The 18,687-nt window shown below is 37.8% G+C and overlaps 1 protein-coding gene across 2 annotated transcripts; it reads right to left on the reverse strand.

Moving 5' to 3' along the window:
- Nucleotides 1-367: 367 nt before the first annotated feature.
- On the reverse strand, nucleotides 368-17,683 carry parp10 (poly(ADP-ribose) polymerase family member 10). Of its 2 annotated transcripts, none has more exons than XM_030146793.1 (11): nucleotides 17,586-17,683; nucleotides 13,658-13,833; nucleotides 11,690-11,932; nucleotides 11,358-11,588; nucleotides 8,259-9,280; nucleotides 5,702-5,914; nucleotides 3,783-3,903; nucleotides 2,708-3,706; nucleotides 1,616-1,749; nucleotides 1,372-1,546; nucleotides 368-1,282 (listed from the first exon to the last, which is right to left on the reverse strand). In XM_030146793.1, the coding sequence occupies exons 2-11, from the start codon at nucleotides 13,830-13,832 to the stop codon at nucleotides 984-986; spliced, it is 3,612 nt and encodes a 1,203-aa protein (XP_030002653.1). In that variant the 5' UTR covers nucleotide 13,833; nucleotides 17,586-17,683; the 3' UTR covers nucleotides 368-983. The 2 variants fall into 2 exon arrangements, with proteins under 2 accessions (XP_030002653.1, XP_030002652.1); XM_030146792.1 differs by having other exon boundaries at nucleotides 3,777-3,903.
- Nucleotides 17,684-18,687: the final 1,004 nt, after the last annotated feature.

An 18,687-nucleotide genomic window follows, 5' to 3' on the forward strand; every position in this document is an offset into this window, starting at 1 on the left:
GGTTTTTGGACACAAACAGAAGACCATAACACCAGTTTTATCACTTAATATCAAGTATGAAAGTCAAAGTAGTCATTTCTAGTAAGATTTTTCATGTTTTAGTGTTATGTTTGTGGATTCATATTTCTGCTGCACCAGGGTCAATCATTCTACTACTGTCAATATTAAAGGCAAAGTATGTGACATGACAATCCCGCTCAATCATCATGATTTTTTAGGACATTTTTCATAATAATGTGGAGCAGAAAACCAAAGCAGTACAAGTGAAACATATAACGGATTAAACCATATCAGAAAATATTAGGACTGGTTTTATAGTTCTCCAAACCTAACTCAAGTTCATTGGGATTCAGACAGTAACAGTCACTCATTTTAAAGTATATTTATTTATCTTACAAAGATTATCTTTCCCAAGACAGTTTACATTAACATTGTTTAAAAAAAAAAATTAGCACTAATTTTCTATTGAAAAACTTTGGTAAACACATTCACAAGAAAATAAGAAAGCAGAACAGAGATACAATTCAACTTGTCATCTGTTTTATGCACTGAATCATTAATTCCCAGCCACTAAGATCATTCAGCATATTCATGCCTCTTTGCAAAACACAAATATGCAAATTCACATGCATTCAAGTACAAATTTCTGTACTTGAATGCACATACGAATTTAATAAACATTTTGTTTAGCTCCATTAAGGTTTCTTAACTACTCTAAGAAGACCCGCAGAAGAATCTGTAGTGTATGGATGTTACTACTTCCACTTGCAGGAATTCACTGGAAGTCAGACTACTCGAGTCACCAAGAAGCACATGATCCAATTTTAAGCCAAAAACATCTGATAAAACAAAAATATCAAATGTGTTTATACCAACTTAGCCCTTTTCATATTAAATGCACTTTTAAAAATCAAGGCAAAAATAAGACAGAAAAAATCCTTTCTCTGGATTCATATAATTTGTTATTTGTTACAGCCGAACTCTCAGCGGTGGATTCTCTGGCATGTAATGAGATATTCTGGGAAAGCCTGCGTATCGTTGAAGATGACGAACATCGACGGTTTGGTAATGTCATCTGTCACGCTGTCATATCTGAGAGGAATGTCTCCGGTCTCCTTCAACGGAGCTGTCTTCATAGAATGGCAGCCTTTGGTGTAGTCTCCTGTTAGAACCTTTGACACAAAAATAAACTTATACCCATCTGCGTTCGGAGGTGAATACTGATCCTGGACAGACAATGCAGAGTTGACGGCAAAATACACCCCTTGACCATAGACGGTGGCTGTGTAGAGAAAACATCAGGTCACAAATGGATACTGAAAATGAGGGAAGTTAAATCGTGAAACAAAACATCTGTATTTAACAAGGTACCATTCTTTCCACAGAAGCTTCTGTTGAACCCATGAATGCAGATCTCCTTTACACTCGCTTCACTTGTACCGTGATAAAGAGTGCGCTCAATTTGTGGGTAGATGGCGCGCTGCAGAACACTGGCCTTCTTCAGCTTGTACTGGTTGTACAACAGTCGGTTCATGAGCTTCTCCACCTGAGAAAACAAATCGGAGTTATTGACCGTCAAAGAAACATGTCAAAAACCTGTCACTTCGTTTTTCACCTGGATGATTCTGATCTTGCTGTGGAACTCCTGAATGGTCTCGTAGAACTGTTTCACCACGCTCTGAAATTCATCAGATTCCTCGTCGACCTTGGATGCCTCTGGCAGGTTTGACAGCAGAGAGTATTCTTCTTCTGTGAACAAATTGTTGAGGGTTTTTTTTTTTAGGTGCACAGAAACAGCATTCTGTAGAACACACTCAAAAAATGAAGTCCTGTTCAGACCTAAGATTCACAACAAGAAAACTTGCAACAACTCGCACACCGTCAGTCTGTGATGTTCCACTAACCTGCCAGTTTACATTAATCCAACTACACAAGGTGATGTGTTATTTTGAGGGGTCGCCATTGGTTTCTAAGGGGTTTAGGGGCTGTGATTGGAGGAATTGTAGGATCTGGGGATCTTTCCCCAAGAAACTTTATTTGACTAAAAACTGTGTTCATAGTTTGTTTCACATCATTTTAGACTATTACTATTGGCTTTTTATCATAATATGCACCCAAAAACTTTAAAACAAAACCGGCCCGGACTGCATTCTCTAGATCTGGGACAAGCTATTTTAGTTAGTTGCGAGTTTTTTTCTCAATCTTCTAGATTACGCCCAAAGTGGTTTAGCAAATGGAATAGTAGCGAAGCCTTATAATGTGGGGAAAACGCTGGTCTGCATAGAAAGCTATTTTTAGCCTTACAATATGTCTGTGTTTAATAAGTTACACTAACCAATATATAATTATAAAAAAAATGCATTATGCAGATGTACCTGCAATAGCTTCCAATGGGTACACACCCATGCAACCTCAGTATGTGCGTGTGAGTAGTGAGTGTGAGTAGCAGGAATTATTCTTTTTTTTAAATCTTGCCTTTATTTTACTTTTCTATTTTTACTTCTTTTCCTTTTAGGCTTCAAAATGGTAGAAAACCCTTGCAATTTCTTCCAATTTTTTTTACATCTGTTGTCAAAAGTAATGCAATCAGTTGCCTTGAGTAATGACGGGCCAGTTCACACTTTTGCAACTTTCCCCCGCAAAGTCCTGAAACACCTCAGTCTCATTGCTAATCATTGGTCTGAACTGGGTTTTAGGTCTTCCTTACCTGGGACATCGCCATCCACATCTCCTAAATTGAGTAACTTCCTGGATATCTTCACTGATTTCCCTGAAGCTATGTTACATTCTTGCATCTTCTCAAAGTTAATGATGTGAGGCTGATGATCTAATAAGATATCAATCTTTGTTTGTTTCATCCTCCAAGCATTCTCAATGAGCACTATCAAATCAGGTGAATAAGGTGTTGTATCTGAGGACGCTGGGCCATGCCACACCCACTGAACAATCCTTAAGACTTCTTCATCGGACACCCAATTAGCAACGTTCTCCAACAGCAGCTTCACATCCGGCATCGCATCGGTCACGAAGGCCTTGAATCCAGACACGGTGATGATGGTACCCTGAATCTCTATCTCGACGGCGTGCTTCCTCTTAATGACATCCAGGCATTTCTTGTGGAACTCGGACATGTTCTTGATGCTTCTGTGCTCTAGTCTTTCCTCCACTTGTCTCTGGGTGACTTTCTTGCCAAAAGCAATGTCCACCCGAATCAGATCAGAGTTGTAAGTTGCAAACACAACTAACTGGAGGGTCTTGGCTGCCATGATGGCGTCCTGGAGAGAAACACCTTTATCCTGCTGGTGTTGTCCATTGCTACTGTCAGGAAGACCTTCATTTTGGATCATTTTCTTGGATAGCTCTAAGGCCTTTTGTAGCTGCTCCTCTTCATCCTCCAGGGACCATTGTTTGGACTCCATCGAGTACTGGATGGCCAGAGACAACTGGGCCTCTTCTTCTAGACTGCTTGCAAGGCCCAGAGCGCCGTCACTCACATTTACTGATCCACTTGCAGCGACCCCTCCAGATGAAGGTTTGGAAGCATCTACAACTGCTGGGTCTGACCCCGGGCTGGAGGAGCTGTTGGGTTCTTCTGCTGTGTACAGGTCTAGGTTGTCGATGTCCTCCAGCTGGTCTGACAGGGATGGACTCTCTTCCATTCTTACGTCAATGGATGACACAATTTTTTTTGCCTCATCTAGGAGACCTACAAAGAAGTAAAGAATCACTTAAAAGTGCATGAAAATATGAAGAGGTTTTGAAGAAAATGATGCTACCTTTACCATCAGCTCCATTGTGGCTGGTGTGATTCAAATCTGCTTTGAGCTCCTGTGGAGAACTGTCTGCAGACCCTTTAGGGAAGTTCACCATGGACATCATCTTCCATGCAGATTCAAAGATGTCCTAAAATTATAAATAACAGAGTTGGTCACGTTCTCATACTTATTAGGTCATTCTATTCTATTCTATTCTATTCTATTCTATCCTATTCTATTCACTATAACCTGAACTACACCAGTAGTCCTTTCATTCATTCATTTTCTGAAACGCTTAATCCTCAGGAGGGTTGTGAGGGTGGCGATGCCTATTCCAGTAACCAATGGGTGGAGTACACCTTGGATGTGTCGCCAATTTATGCAAAAAAAAAAAAAAGGACTTTTTTCTTTTTGAGAGGGAAAAAACTTGTTTTTCACACATCCACTGGATTCTCTTCTCAATGTAAGCAACATTTCAATCTAGAAGATCTATCAGATCTTCCTCGGGCAAGTTTTGTCTTTCTGTCTTGCTCTAGGATATGTTTGCCTGGATGTGAACACAGGCGGTCCTTCCTTCTCACTAACAAAGAACTTGACATCAAAAATGACAAAATCAGAGGAAAGGGGTTGCCAGCGCATTCTCCAGCAGACAAAACTAAAAATCAGGTGCTTCTCAGCTTGGAGAAAAGAGGAAAAAGGCTAGAACAAACTGACACTTTCAATATATTTCAAGGTTCCGAACAGGCCAATTAAAATACCATTAAAATATATTGAAACTGTCATTGCGTTCCAGCCTTTTTTCTCAGGGCCTTCACTGTCACCACTGCAGTCCCTTTGTCACTGAAATATCCTCAGTTTTTCACATAATAACATTTTGTCATGTGATAATATAAAAGATTTTGAAGGCGTCAATGTATTCACATAACTACATGGGGCATGACTGGAAGCAAATCTGTTATATAGCACTTCATATTCTTATTCATGTACGCTAGCATGTGATAAAAGAAGAAAATGTTTTGTTCCTGTTTTATGTTAGTGAGCGCCAACTGTTTGACTGTATCGAGTATTTTGGCAGCAACTTACGCCTCGGATGTCAAAGGCTGGAATGCACCAATACATGTCAGAGTAGTACAGAATATGCTGTCAGCTAACGTCTGACAGTTCATGGTTTAATCCATCCCTCCAGTCTGAAACTACTCTGGATGATCAAAGAACAACTCGGGGCATAGACATTAAGAACGTACGGGGAAGCACAAGTATTCAGCTCATGTTTCACTGTATTCTTGCCAAGGGTTTTTTATTGTCCCCTAAGTACCAGTTTTTGCCTGGTGAAATGTATTAAAAATCTCCTTTTCCTGATAAGGTGCAGTAGGGTTACAGATAGATGTGAGAGAACGCTCCTATAACTGTCTTGAACAAATCATTTCCAATTCTTATAATGATATCAAATATTTCATGCCCTCAGATGAAGACTGGGGGAATAAAGACAATAGAAATATACTTTGTGGACACAGTAGCAGCCATTCTACGCTCATATTCCTAACAAAATGATCAGTCAGTTCATATTCTATCTGTCCTAGTATATCATAAGCTCTATAAATTTGGGATTGTTAATGTTTTCCGTATACAGGTGTAATATGTGTCCCAAACAGCTGCATGACAGATTAAAGTGAAGAACTTTGTGTTGCGTATAAGACAGCAACTGAATGGAGTTTATGTCCCTGTACAGCTGTTGTTACAAACATGCAAATATGTTAATTTTGTCAGACAAGGTTATGGTTCTAAAATGCAGATGTGTATCATTACAGGGCAGCAAAAAGTCTTGGAAGTAGAAGGCAACATGACAAAATATATCTGACCAACTAAGAGGAATTGCAGAAGTATCAAGGTGCTTGTTGTAGCTTCAAAAGCACACCATCAGCATTCCTTTGCAATGACTCCATTACCGGGTTTGACAGGGGTTCCCACTGCACCGCCTTCGTGATGATGTAAACCTGAAACTTTCTCTCCATCTCCTTCAGGACGCTTATGCAATCCTTATCTTCCAGAAAGCGTGCCACTCCAGGTTTATTTATAGTGATGGTTCTGGTGCAGATGGAGGAAACGACGCCTTGTAGAACCTCCTCAGCCATTTGACAAGCAGGAGCGTGGCCATGGATCTATCAGATGTGTTCACAAACACATGAAACACATGGAAGACATACTGTGACATCAGAACATTCAGAAACAATGTTAAAACACGAGAACTGCAACCAATTACTACAGGGTCCAAACACCCCCACCTCGGTACAAACAAAGCATCCCAACAGCCAAGTGTATCAGAATGAAAATCCGTGGAGTAGCTCAAAAACTGTTTTACTTATTTTGTGACTCTGAAAATGAAGCTATAATGGCTGATGGTCACCATTTAAAACAGTGTTTCCCAACCACTGTGCCGTGGCACATAAGTGTGATATGAGAAATCATCAGGTGTGCCGTAGAAGATTATCCAATTTCACCTGACTGGCACTCCAAGCAAACGGTGTGATATAGATATGTACGACCGCAAGCGCCAATGATCCTCTACAACAACAGCCTCCCATTTAAAAATGAAAGTGAACCAGCCCCAGTGCGGTGCGTTCTATTGATAAGGCCCCCTATACTAGTGATGTGCAGATCGGGTTGGGGCAGGGGGGGATATGACTCCCATACTATTATACGACAGACCTCAATCCGCAAGCCCCCCCCCTCCAGAGACTGTCTCATGACTGCTGCCAAGGAGTTCCCCATTCTGGCAAACAAAGCTTTTTCAGTTCTGTTCCCTTTCTCCACAACCGATCTATACAAGGTGGGGTTTTCAAGCATGACTGCTATAAAGACGAAAAAAAGAGAGACACTCAAGAGCTGTTGAAGAAGATCTTTGTGTGTGTGTCTTTCTTCAAGTCCTGCAAGAATATCAGCTTTGTGTTCAACTAAACAGGCCCAGGTTTCAGACTGAGTGAGTAAATTGAGACTAGATTTGCATTATATTTTAATAAATATACTTTTTGTGACATTTTTGTTTGGTGGTGTGTCTTGTGATTTAATGTAAAATATGTGCTGTGGCTCAAGAAGGTTGGGAAACACTGGTATAAAAATAAGCTGAATCCTAGACATGTGTACATGATGCCCACTGCTGCCCACTAACCCATGCCAGTACAGTATTCAGGAGGACCTCCAAAACAGAAATTGCCATTAGGAAAAAATTGTTGAGGATGTTTAGTTTTTAGTTTCATCATGAGTGGGATTTATGGTTTACACTGCCCCCCATGGGACCTAACTTCAGAAAAAAATATGACTAGCGGTCAATGGAGAGACTTTTTTTTTTTCTGTTTGAATTGTGTCACCCTTTACGCATAAGAGGTTTGTCAGTTTCAAAGATAATTTTACATGTCACAGTTCGTGGCCACAGAACCATCTAGTTTTGTGTGACACAGCTCCACGGGTTAAATCCTAACACCAAGGTGACACCTGCCTTGGCGCATCTTCGAGAGTGAGGTGAAAAATCACATTCTGATCACGTCGAAGCTGCAGAAACATCTTCAACATCTCTGAACAGATCATGGACAGAGACAGTTTTTATGACACCACCTCCATGTGTGTAGTCTTTATATTTACGCATTTTCATAGTCCGATCAGTTCAGCAGTTTTACAGCAAACTGGGACTTCATTGAGTTGTCAAATGGTCTTTTAAACAAACAAAAATTGTATGTGTAAATGATGCATAATTAAAACAGGATCAAAAATGTGCTTATCCCTCACCACTGACTGAAATGCAGTTTTTTACCCTAAGGTTAGGTCCCAGCCAAAAGGGGAGGGACTTCAGCTATCAGTCTCACCTATAATTGGTAGAGGTGTGTATCGGCAAGAATCTGGCGATACGATACAAATCAAAATACGAGGATCACGATACATCATGATACTGTTAACAAGGCAATTTTTTGTTTGTTTCTTTTTAAAAAAATATTACTTCCTGGGAGAATTAAATTACACCACAAATATGCACAAATACTAAACACATTTTTATGTGATCACAACAGGATCTAATGCTATATCACAAAATTTTCTTTTGTCAAAACTTAAATTATGTTTTAGAGACATTACAGATTAAAATTCTGTTCAAATGTTCAGAGTCTATTAATTCATAACTAACATCATAACATTATTTTTGTGCAGTCCCAACAAAGGAACTAACATCTGCCTCTCAGACAGTAAAAAGTGCTTTTGGGATGCTTCAAATAACCATTATTTAATAAAACAGTGTTAAATACTAATAAATAAAATATAAACAAAAAAGAAAAACAAAATCCAAATTCACCTCCGCCATATCTGCATTTGAATAAATACCTAAAAATATTGATACAGTACTTTTTAATATCGATACAGTATTGTGAAATGAAATATCGCAATATATTGCAGAACCGATATTTTCTAACACCCCTAATAATTGGTGCTTAGACCCCTAATTACTTATGCAGCACAAACCTTCAATCCACAGACGTCGTCAGACTCCAGTGGAAATATGGACACTTGGTTCATGTCAGCCAGGAGCTGATGACAATGGATCTGGATGTATTTCAGCACCCCTGGCTCCATGGAGATAAATGTGTCCCTTTCAATAGGAGTTGTAAGAAATTCTAGGATTTCTGCTTGCTTCTTACTTTCCATCCCTCTCAGAGTCAGCACATCAATATTCCCTCCTTGTTCAGACACTTTTACGAAGGAGAATCCCAGAGTCTGAAGGAACTCACTCCACTCTCTACAGTATAACATGCATTGATATTCCACATCCACTGGCATGCTGAAGTGACACAGCTGAGATCTTAAAAAGCTACATGCCTGGTTTATAAAGTCCTGGGATACTGAGCACATCGAGACATCACAGTCTGATACAGTATAAACAGTGGGATACCATGTTTGATTCATGGTTTGTAGTAATAGCTCTTTTACATCTGTCTTTGCTAAAAACTGAGCCTCTTCTGGCTGAAGAGCGAAAGAACTCTCAACTAAGTTCCCACAAAAGTCTGTGATGGTGTGTTTTAGCTTCTCCACTCCATCTCTATCAGGTGCTGAGATATGCACGCCATCATCTGTGATTTGGATGTTGTACTCTGGATGAGTCTTTTCAATGTCCAGTAGAAGGGAGCTGCTCTGAAACAAAGCGAGTTTCAACGGGTTTGTGAAAGCGATGTGTTCTGATAATACATCTGTGACCTCTGGTTGATCATCCATGACTTCCACTTCTGCTTCTTCTGCTGAGTCACTGACAACAACAGGCTCCAAAGACGCCTGAGGGAATGACTCGCTACTGCTGACCGCTGCAGGAGGACTTGTCAGCATCGGAGTGTTATCCATTTCCCCAGAGGTTGTCTCACTCATAACCTGGCTGCTGTTTGCAGAGTCCTGTAGTGGTGCAGCTTCTTCAGGTTGAAGAAAGTCAAAGTATGGCTTCACTATCAGATCAGCACCGTCCACTTTGTGTGATCGACTCAGGACAATGGTCACAGCTGTTAAAAAAAAGACATATTTTGTGTAAATCTTTGATCAAGCAATAGTTCCTGAGCCTACAGTATTTGGACTAGTCGAATGGACCGTGTTTATCACCTTATTAACAGGTCAGGTCTAACCATATTATTCATACTTGGATGTAGACGACAAAAATTATACAGATACAGAATGTTTTCACATAAGTCGTTTGCTCCTGACTTTTTGACCTTTCCATAGGGCTGTGTAATCTCACAAATTTAGATGGAGACCGATCATAATTTGGCATATGATCTAGTTTTCAGAGGATCACACAGATTGTGTGGTTAAAAAATAGAAGCCCCCTCAAAACTTTTCGACTCACCTAATGTTTGTTTTAAATGCCACATATATGACTGAAATTACAATATTGTACAGAGTTTGTACCTGTGTTTGTAGTGTAAATGTTGCAAACACATTTTGGGAGGCTAGTGTGTCTACTTCTGTCCATTTACAGTGATATGTGTCCACAGTAATGTGTTCAGATTTGTGTAATGTGTTGTTTTGTTAATGATGAAGAAATAATGACAATGAATTGCTGTAAATTTGTGAGCTTCAGACCTTTGAGCTCTGATGAGTCCACAGATGCTATAGAGCGACACTGATGTGAAACAATCCAAGTAATTAATGGAAACACCTCAACTGTATTTACATGAAAATGTGAGTAGAGTTTATTTAATTGTCAGTACTGTAATGTCTGTCCAAAACAATACTGAATGCAGAGTTCCTGGTCAAATAAAAACAACAAAAAGCCATCGCAAACTAGAGGAAAACTTGTTATTGCTTGGTTGTAACATTTTTAAGTAAAAGTGATTTAGATCAGGCATTGTGATTTTATCTCAAAAGATCATCACATGACCTAATACTATTATTATTATTATTATTATTTCTAGCGGCATTGTACCCGTGGTGCCATTGTCTGTGAAAAGGGCCTATACATTACTGTAAATGGACACAGCAAGAGCAGCAGCAATTTTGTAAAAAAATGTCGTATGTTATTTGTTCACATTTGGCAGTGGATATTTAAGGAATATTTTCAAGACACGATTATGCATTTAGGCAGTTTGCATATTTCAGTACCATCAATTTATAGTATTGGCCTGTCAGGCATGATTAAATTCATAAAACGGCAGTGAACTGCAGCCTTCACATTGTAGCATCGTCTGCTAGCAGTAGAAATTTCAGGAATGGCAGCATAAACACTTCCAAAAATGGAGTATGGCGGCAGGGATGAAGAATTCAAAGTAGAGAGAGGCTAAAATTGCCCAGCATACCTCACAACATTTGAATATGGACATAAAATTGTGCCTAGTAGATAGTCAGGTAATGTTTCTATTCATCTGACGAGTTTGGTGGTGATCGGGCCTGTGAAGGCTGAGGAAAATCCGTACAAAACGCCCTCCTGTGCTGCAACATCGATCGACTGAACACAGAACGTGCATTATATAGTAGGATTATTGTTGTTATTTGCATGGTTTACACCAGGGGTATTCAAATCCGGTCCTCGAGGGCCAGTTCCTGCATTTTTTAGATATTTCCCTTTTTCATCACACCTGGAAGCCATTACATCGTTATCAGGCTTGTGCAGAGCTCGATGATAAGTTGATCATTAATTGAACCAGGTGTGCTGGAGGAGGGAAATATCTAAAACATGCAGGATACCGGCCCTTGAGGACTAGATTTGAATACCCCTGGTTTAGACTGTCACATCCATTACAGGAAAGTACAATAGGTCATTGCTATAAAAACTGTGACTTCACAGAATGGTGATAAGTTTGTATCCCTACAGCTAAAGAACAAATCAGGATACCTCATATAGCTTATATGAGCAGTGAGGCCAGACTCTGAGGCCCTTTTCATGATTTTCTTCTTGCTCCTGCATCAGTTATAATGTCTAATCAATTAAAACACGTGGCCTTGAAAGACACATTTTGTGTTGCCTGGATTTTCGGAGTGAAAAGAAACTGAAGATTACAAATTAATCAAAGATTCAGAGCACACCAACTACAGGTTTGAAAACACCTTTAAAAGTAAAAAAAAGTCACGCAGCACCAAACTTACATTTGAAGCTGACAAAGGTCACTTTGGCTGTACTCTCCGACAACATGGTCACCCCCTTCACCTTCTGACCCCCACCTCGCTTACTCTCAAAATACACAGCAAGGATGTCTGCAGTAGAGCCAGGGTGGAGGTTCTCTACTAAGATGGAGTCAGTTTCATTAATCTGTTCCAGAGTGATCGTTGCCCCATCGAGGGTCCTCTTGGAGATCCTTGAACTAAGGGTTTGGAAATCTGTAAGAGAAAAATGTACATTTACATCTGTGGTGTCCTTGAATTTCAGAAGCATTAATAAAAGACATGGAAGTCTGGGAATATTTGTGCATTTTCTGGACCTTTTGAGATGGGCTGGCTCAGGTGAATAAGGATAACGTCTCTTTTTGGTGAAGGCAGCAGGGTGTAATCTGGTGTGTACAGCCCCATCATGTTCTCCACGTACAGTTCTACCATCTCGATGCAGGTGGTCGGGTTGATCCCCCTCAGAAGCAGCCGGTACGGGTCCTTTGAGGCAGGCTTTCTGACATTCAGCTCGACATTATGCAGAACATGATGCTCTTTTGAAAGCACTTGAGTTGCAGCTGTTTAATTACAGAAATACAGAAATGATAGGTTATTGAGCTGATTCTATTCAGTGACTTTGGCAATAATTTTTATTTAAGCACGAGGACTTCTGAGCTCAAAGGGAGCTGAGTCTATTCTTTTCCACCAAAGCAGTTTCAGGGTCGATTAAAGAGTGCCTAATCTGGAACCAGTTCTTCGCTGTTCCGGCAGCAACAGAACAAGCTCATGGCCAGAAAAACTGGTCCCAGAGTGGTACCAACATTTTGCTGGTTTCTAACCAAAAACTGCTTATGTCAGGAGCAGTAGGTGGGATTATCTCTAACAGGATCAACTACAACTCTGTGAAAGCTTTTTCAAATGTTTGACTTTCTTTTATATAATTCTTTGTTGTTTGATTTTAATGCAATATTCAAAATAAATAAACAAACAAACAAACAAGCTGTTGTTAAACTAAAATGACAGCTGACTGTGTATCTGTCAGTTTACACCCATGTCTATCTAGACTTACTGTATATACTGTATACAGTGAAAACTTTCAAGAAAGGCATTAAAAATATAGTTTTTAATTATGTGTTTTCTTGTTTTGCAAACTGTACGCCGGAAAAGCATTAATAAACCACTGGAATGTTAGCAAACCATTGCAAAATTCCACAAAACCCTCAAGACTCTGATGATGATGATGTAATGATGAATATGTAAACCTCCCAGTTTTAACAGAATTCAGAACAAGAGCTTGAAAACATCTACAGGACTCCTCTTCCAAAAATATACAGTGGTGGAAAAAAGTTTCTGGACACCCCATCCATTTGTGATATATTGCATTAAAAATCACTCTTAAAGGGCATCTGTAGTGAATTTTCATTGGCATTTCAAAAGATCCAGTATAACACTAGCGGTTCTGTCAGGTAACCTGCATTATAGCCTGCTGTCAAGTACATGTAAGTATGTGTAAGTCACTGTATCGCCAGTCAAATATGGTCAGTGACATGTTGCCTCTTTCACAGGTTGTTCCAGCACTCGTACTGACACAGTAACATTGTATTGTCCAGTTACCTGGGCTGCGATGGACTGGTCACTGACCCCGTGCAGCAGACACCAGTCTAAGATGACACAGCGCTGGGTCATGTCCCCAGGACAATAACGGAGTGCAAAGCTTACAACCACACAAATAACAAGCGGGAACCTGTGCTTTCCACTCAGTCTCGTTCACTGACTGCAGCTTGTTTACTCGCACTCTATCACCTGGAAACCACACTGTAATGTCACTTCTGGGCGACAATGGCTGCTCCCCATAGGTTCTACTCATGCACGTAATTCACATAATAAAAAGGTCCAGTGGTGCATTTATGGCAATTTTTTACTGAATTTGTGTCTGTCTTGCTTATAAGTAAAACACAAAGCACAGTTAATGTCATAAACATGACCAGTACAGGCACTCTTTAAGTCATTGAACTCTGCCAAGTATTGCTCCATTCTCTAAACACACATGCTCCCTTCTGCACATGCTCTGTTCCATCGAGGTCAAAACTGGATGTTTCAGCGGCATAATGACACACATCCAGGGGAATGATGTGGTGAAACTGTCAAGAATTTAGTTTCGTTATTTTTCTTATTAACAATAAACAAAAAATTATTTGCATTTGTTTATGTCTTTCATGATAATATTTGAGACTGTGTCAAATTTTAAGCGTGTCCAAATACTTTCTTCTACTACTGTATATACAAGCCTGGACTACACTTGCCTTCAGCTTCTTCAAACACCAGTATAGCACTGTCACCACTCTTCTCCACAGAGACGAGTGGACCTCCTCCAGACCGTCGCCTGTTCTCAAAATACAAGGTCAGAAGTTCCTCATCTACTGCTTCAGGCAACCCAAGCACCTCAACGGTCTTCGCCTCCTGGTTTTCAGCAGACATCCTATAACATAAAGACATGCTGGTAATTACAGACAAAAGTGAGGATTTTTTGGTAAATACCTAAAATACTGTGCAAATGTTTTAGGCTACCTCTAATTTCTTGTTTTTGCCGGGTTGAAATGAGTTAAAAGACACAATAACTGAACTAAATGGGTTCTAAAGGTCACTATTTAATGTGACCCCTAACCCCATGACAAGAAGCAGCACAAACCGTTAGAAACATCTGACATATGTTGAATGAAACCTGGTAAAAAACATCCAAAAATTAATGCAATAAGTTGAATGTTGCCTTAACAAAAGGATTAAAGACGTGATGTGCAAAGAAAGGTCACACTAAATACAACCACTTTTGGTTTATAGAAACTTCCCTGAAAGTTTTGTTTTTACTGCTGTACATACTTTACATTAAGAATGTAACGATTACCGGTATAACGATAAACCACGGTAAAATTGCAGATGGTTAGTATTACCATTTAAATTCTAATTATCAAGATAACCGTGTTTGATTACCGCACTTTTAGGGGAAAAAAACCTTATGTAAAGATCTGCTTTTATGTCAGATATTTGAGTATAGTTTAATTTATTACAATTTTAATTTTCTATACCTAATATTTGGAACCAATATTCACTTTTAAAGTCTTTGATAAGGTTCATTAAGCATCTTTGTGTTACTTATGCAATAAATTATATACATTTTTATAATCGGATTTTATATATTTTTGTGTGTTTTCTGTCCTTTTGTGTTGATATAGTAGGTTAAAGTGAAAAAAAATAATAGGCAGATGATATAGATGAAGTTGTGCTGAAAAAAGATAACAAACATGGGTATAGTAAACATTTGTTTATATCGTATATAAAGGCAAAATCAAAAAGACTGAAAAACGGACAAAATAGACTCAGACTACTAAGGGTTAATATTTGAATGTTTCTGCAACAGAAGGTACATTATGCCTATTATTTTATTTGTTTTTTTTTTTTGTTGTTGTTTTTTTCAAAATACAACTTGGTTAAATTATTTCAGTGTGTCTATCAGTACTTTTTGAACAGTTTGAGCACAATTTCAACAATACCACGATAATAATGATAACCATGATAATTTTGGTCACAATAACTGCGATATGAAACTTTCATATCGTGACATCCCTGCTTCACATGTATCAGATTAGATCTTAATACAAAGACTGAGAAATGCATTTGTGTGGTCATTAGAACAAACCTGATGTTGGCCTAGGACTTTTACACAGTACTGTATACAAGTCAACACAACTGTAAAAATACTGTCGCACTGTATTAATACACATATAAAAGCCCATCCTTATGTTTTATGGTGTGTTGACATTAAATTTACTCCAAACATGGTATAAAATACCATGTCATTACATTTTTAATTGTTAACAGAGTTTATATACTTTGATATATACTTGAATTGATCAATGACAACACAGTATGGTCATACAGTGGTGAAAGTTTTTGGACATCCCATGCATTTGTGATATGTTGCATTGATAATCACTGTTAAATCATTAAACTCTGACAAGTATTGCTCCATTCTCTAAACAAACATGCTCTCTTCTGCACGTGCTCTATTCCATCGAGGTGAAAAATGAATGTTTCAGCAAGATAATGAAACACATCCAGGGTGTGAGTTGAAACCGTCAAGAATTTAGTTGGTTACTTTTCTTGTTAACAATGAGCAAAAAAATAACACTCCTTATTCGTTTGTGTCTGTCTGATGCCGCTACATCTTCTGAATAACAAAAAAGCTTTTTCAGCAAATATCTCATGATAATATTTGAGAGTATGTGAAATTTTAGGAGTGTCCAAAAACTTTTTTCCACTACTGTATCTTCTCTTGTTGTGCAGCTCTTTATGTTACACATTTCCAAGTACCATTTGACAAAACTGATTCAGTAATAAAGCAGTCATTTTGATGGTTGTCTGACTGTGTGATCAGGTGTTATATGCTGCATTAAAATTACTAATCATAATACAGGTGGGACCCTCCATGGAAGAGAGCGATGTGGTTCAAATCATAACTAAAGCATATAAAGACAGCAATATTAGGATAATCTCAGCATTATATAAAGCCTTAATAAATCTTGATAAGCAAACAACTTACTATGTAAAAGTAAAAACGGGAAAGAGAATTTGACATAGAAATTGATGATATAGATGATTTATGATAAAATTGTACTTACATTTCTTAACAAATTTCTTTTTTTTTTTTTCAGGTTATCCACATCCTTTTTGTTTGGATAGTTCGTAAATGTAAATATTGGCATAACTGAATGTTATTTTTTTTTTGTGCTAAAACAATTCGGAGTTGTCATTATTTATTGGCTATCATGCTATTATTGTACTGGCCCGGCCCACTTCAGATTAAATTGGGCTGAATGTGGCCCCCGGAAGAAAATGAGTTTGACACCCCTGGGTCAAACTGACCCAGGGGAAACCCTCCCAATTTGAAACATTCATTACAGTTTCTGAACCCTCACATTACTACTAAAACCCAAAATTCAAGCATATAAAAACAGCAATATTAGGATAATCTCAGCATTACATGAAGCCTTAATAAATCTTGATAAGCAAACAACTTACTATGTAAAAGTAAAATGGGAAAGAGAATTTGACATAGAAATTGATGATATAGATTGGCTAAACATGTGGAAATTACATAATACAACTATTAGCTCTTGGATATGGAGAGAATTTGCCACGGATAACCTTATAAGATTTTTTATTACACCCAAGTTTAAAAGTAAACCGTTACAGAGGCATCAGGAATGTTGGAGAGAATGCAGGGAGATGGATGTTGACCATTCTCATGTTTTTTGGAAATGTTCAAAACTTTCGGAATATTAGGAAATGATCTACAATGTCCTATGTCAAGTATTAGGGTGCACAATTCCAAAGAAACCTGAAATTCTTTATTTGTGCAACTTTGGTGATGGCACTATACGTGAATACGATAAATATTTGGTAAAGGTGATGTTGATAGCTGAAAAAAAAAAGTATAATAAGGAAATGGGGGAAGATGAACGTGCCATCAAAGGATCAATGGATGACTACGATCGAGGACATATTTCTAATGGAAAAACTAACACACAGATTGAGACTACAAGAACCACAAATGAGTGGAAAAAATGGACATTATATAAGCAAAATAATTGGTAAGACTGTGCTACCCAGACATGTTCATGTTGTTGTGTTTTCATTTTATTGTTCTTTTAAAATTAATAAAATATAAGTAACAAAATTACTAATCATAGCTTTGTTTTTGGCAGGTTTACACTAGCAGCAGATTCAAACCTAAAAACCACATCTCACATATGGACTAGTATTACAATGAGGCGTTCACGTACGTCGGTTATCGCACCTTCTTTGTGGCAAACAGGAAACAAACTTCACTGATAACATTCATGGCCTCCACCTCCCTGTTCCTGTCTACCTGTCGGGAAGCTTCGTGATTTCCGAACAGCTATAAAATATGACGTTTTATTTTTCGCGTTTCATTTCCAGAATCTGCCAGCTTTACAAATACACTTCTGCTGGCACCGCTGTTTATAAACTGCGTAGCTTATTTTAGATTAACGTTCGTAAATGCTCTGTCATGTTTCCAAGTAGAAAGTGAAAGCACCAGCTCCAGATGCCATGTTTAGACTATGTCAGCCGAGTTTTTTCACTAAATTCTGTTCACTTCGGGAACAGGGAGAGTTTTAAGGAGAGGTTCCATGTCTGTGGTGGTGCACTTACCTGTGCTAAATGTGGAACATTGGTGTGTGTTCGCCCAGCGGGTTCTACAGGACAGTTTGAAGACTTCCTCGTTGTGCTGCTTGTTGAACGGCGGAAGACGTCATCACGTAAACGGGAAACAGACGTAAAAAAAAAAACAAAAAAAAAACTGTCAGCATATGTCAGGTTTACTATTAAAACAAGTTTAAATAGACGAAAAAACAAACAAACAAAAAAATTTCAGTATATGTCAGGTTAACTATTAAAACAAGTTTAAATAGACGGAAAAAAAAAACAAAAAAAAAACAACCGTCAGTATGTCAGGTTAACTATTAAAACAAGTTTAAATAGAGGAGAAAAAAAACAAAAAAACAAAAACAACCGTCACTATATGTCAGGTTTACTATCAAAACAAGTTTAAACAGACAGAAAAAAACAAAAAACTGTCAGTATATGTCAGGTTTACTATTAAAACTAGTTTAAATAACGTATTCAGGCTGAGGCAACTCATTGGGCTTTACATAAAAAAAAAAAAAAAAAAAAAAAAAAAGTGCTGAGCGATAAAGCAAAAAAATATTATAATGTGTAATTACATTAGCACATTAAACATTAATAAAAGTGTTAGTAACACGAGATAATAATAAAATAGAAATAAATAGAAATAATAAAAAAAAAATCGGGTTTATTATTAATTAATATAAGTAATAATAATAATAATAATAATAATAATAATAATAATAATAATAATGATACTAATAATCCAATCCAACTTTATTTGTAAAACACTTTAAAACAACTGCAGTGGACCAAAGTGCTGTACAGAAGAAAAATTAAAACCAAAATAGAAGAATAAAATACAGAATAGATTTAAAGACATAGAAACTGTACAAAAACATAAACAAAAAATAAGTGCTATACAGAAGAATAAATAAAACCCAAATAAAAAGAATAAAATACAAAAATAGATTAAAAGCCATACAATTAAAAACAACTATATAAATAAAATAAACAAATAAATAGAATAAATAAATAAGAACAACAAACCACTACCAAATAAAAAAATATAGAATAAAGATAATACCTTCAAACATCTCACATGGTTTCAAAAGCCAAGGAGAAGAGA

The sequence above is a fragment of the Sphaeramia orbicularis genome, chromosome 11, assembly GCF_902148855.1.
Source record: "Sphaeramia orbicularis chromosome 11, fSphaOr1.1, whole genome shotgun sequence".
NCBI classification, from domain to species: Eukaryota; Metazoa; Chordata; class Actinopteri; order Kurtiformes; family Apogonidae; genus Sphaeramia; species Sphaeramia orbicularis.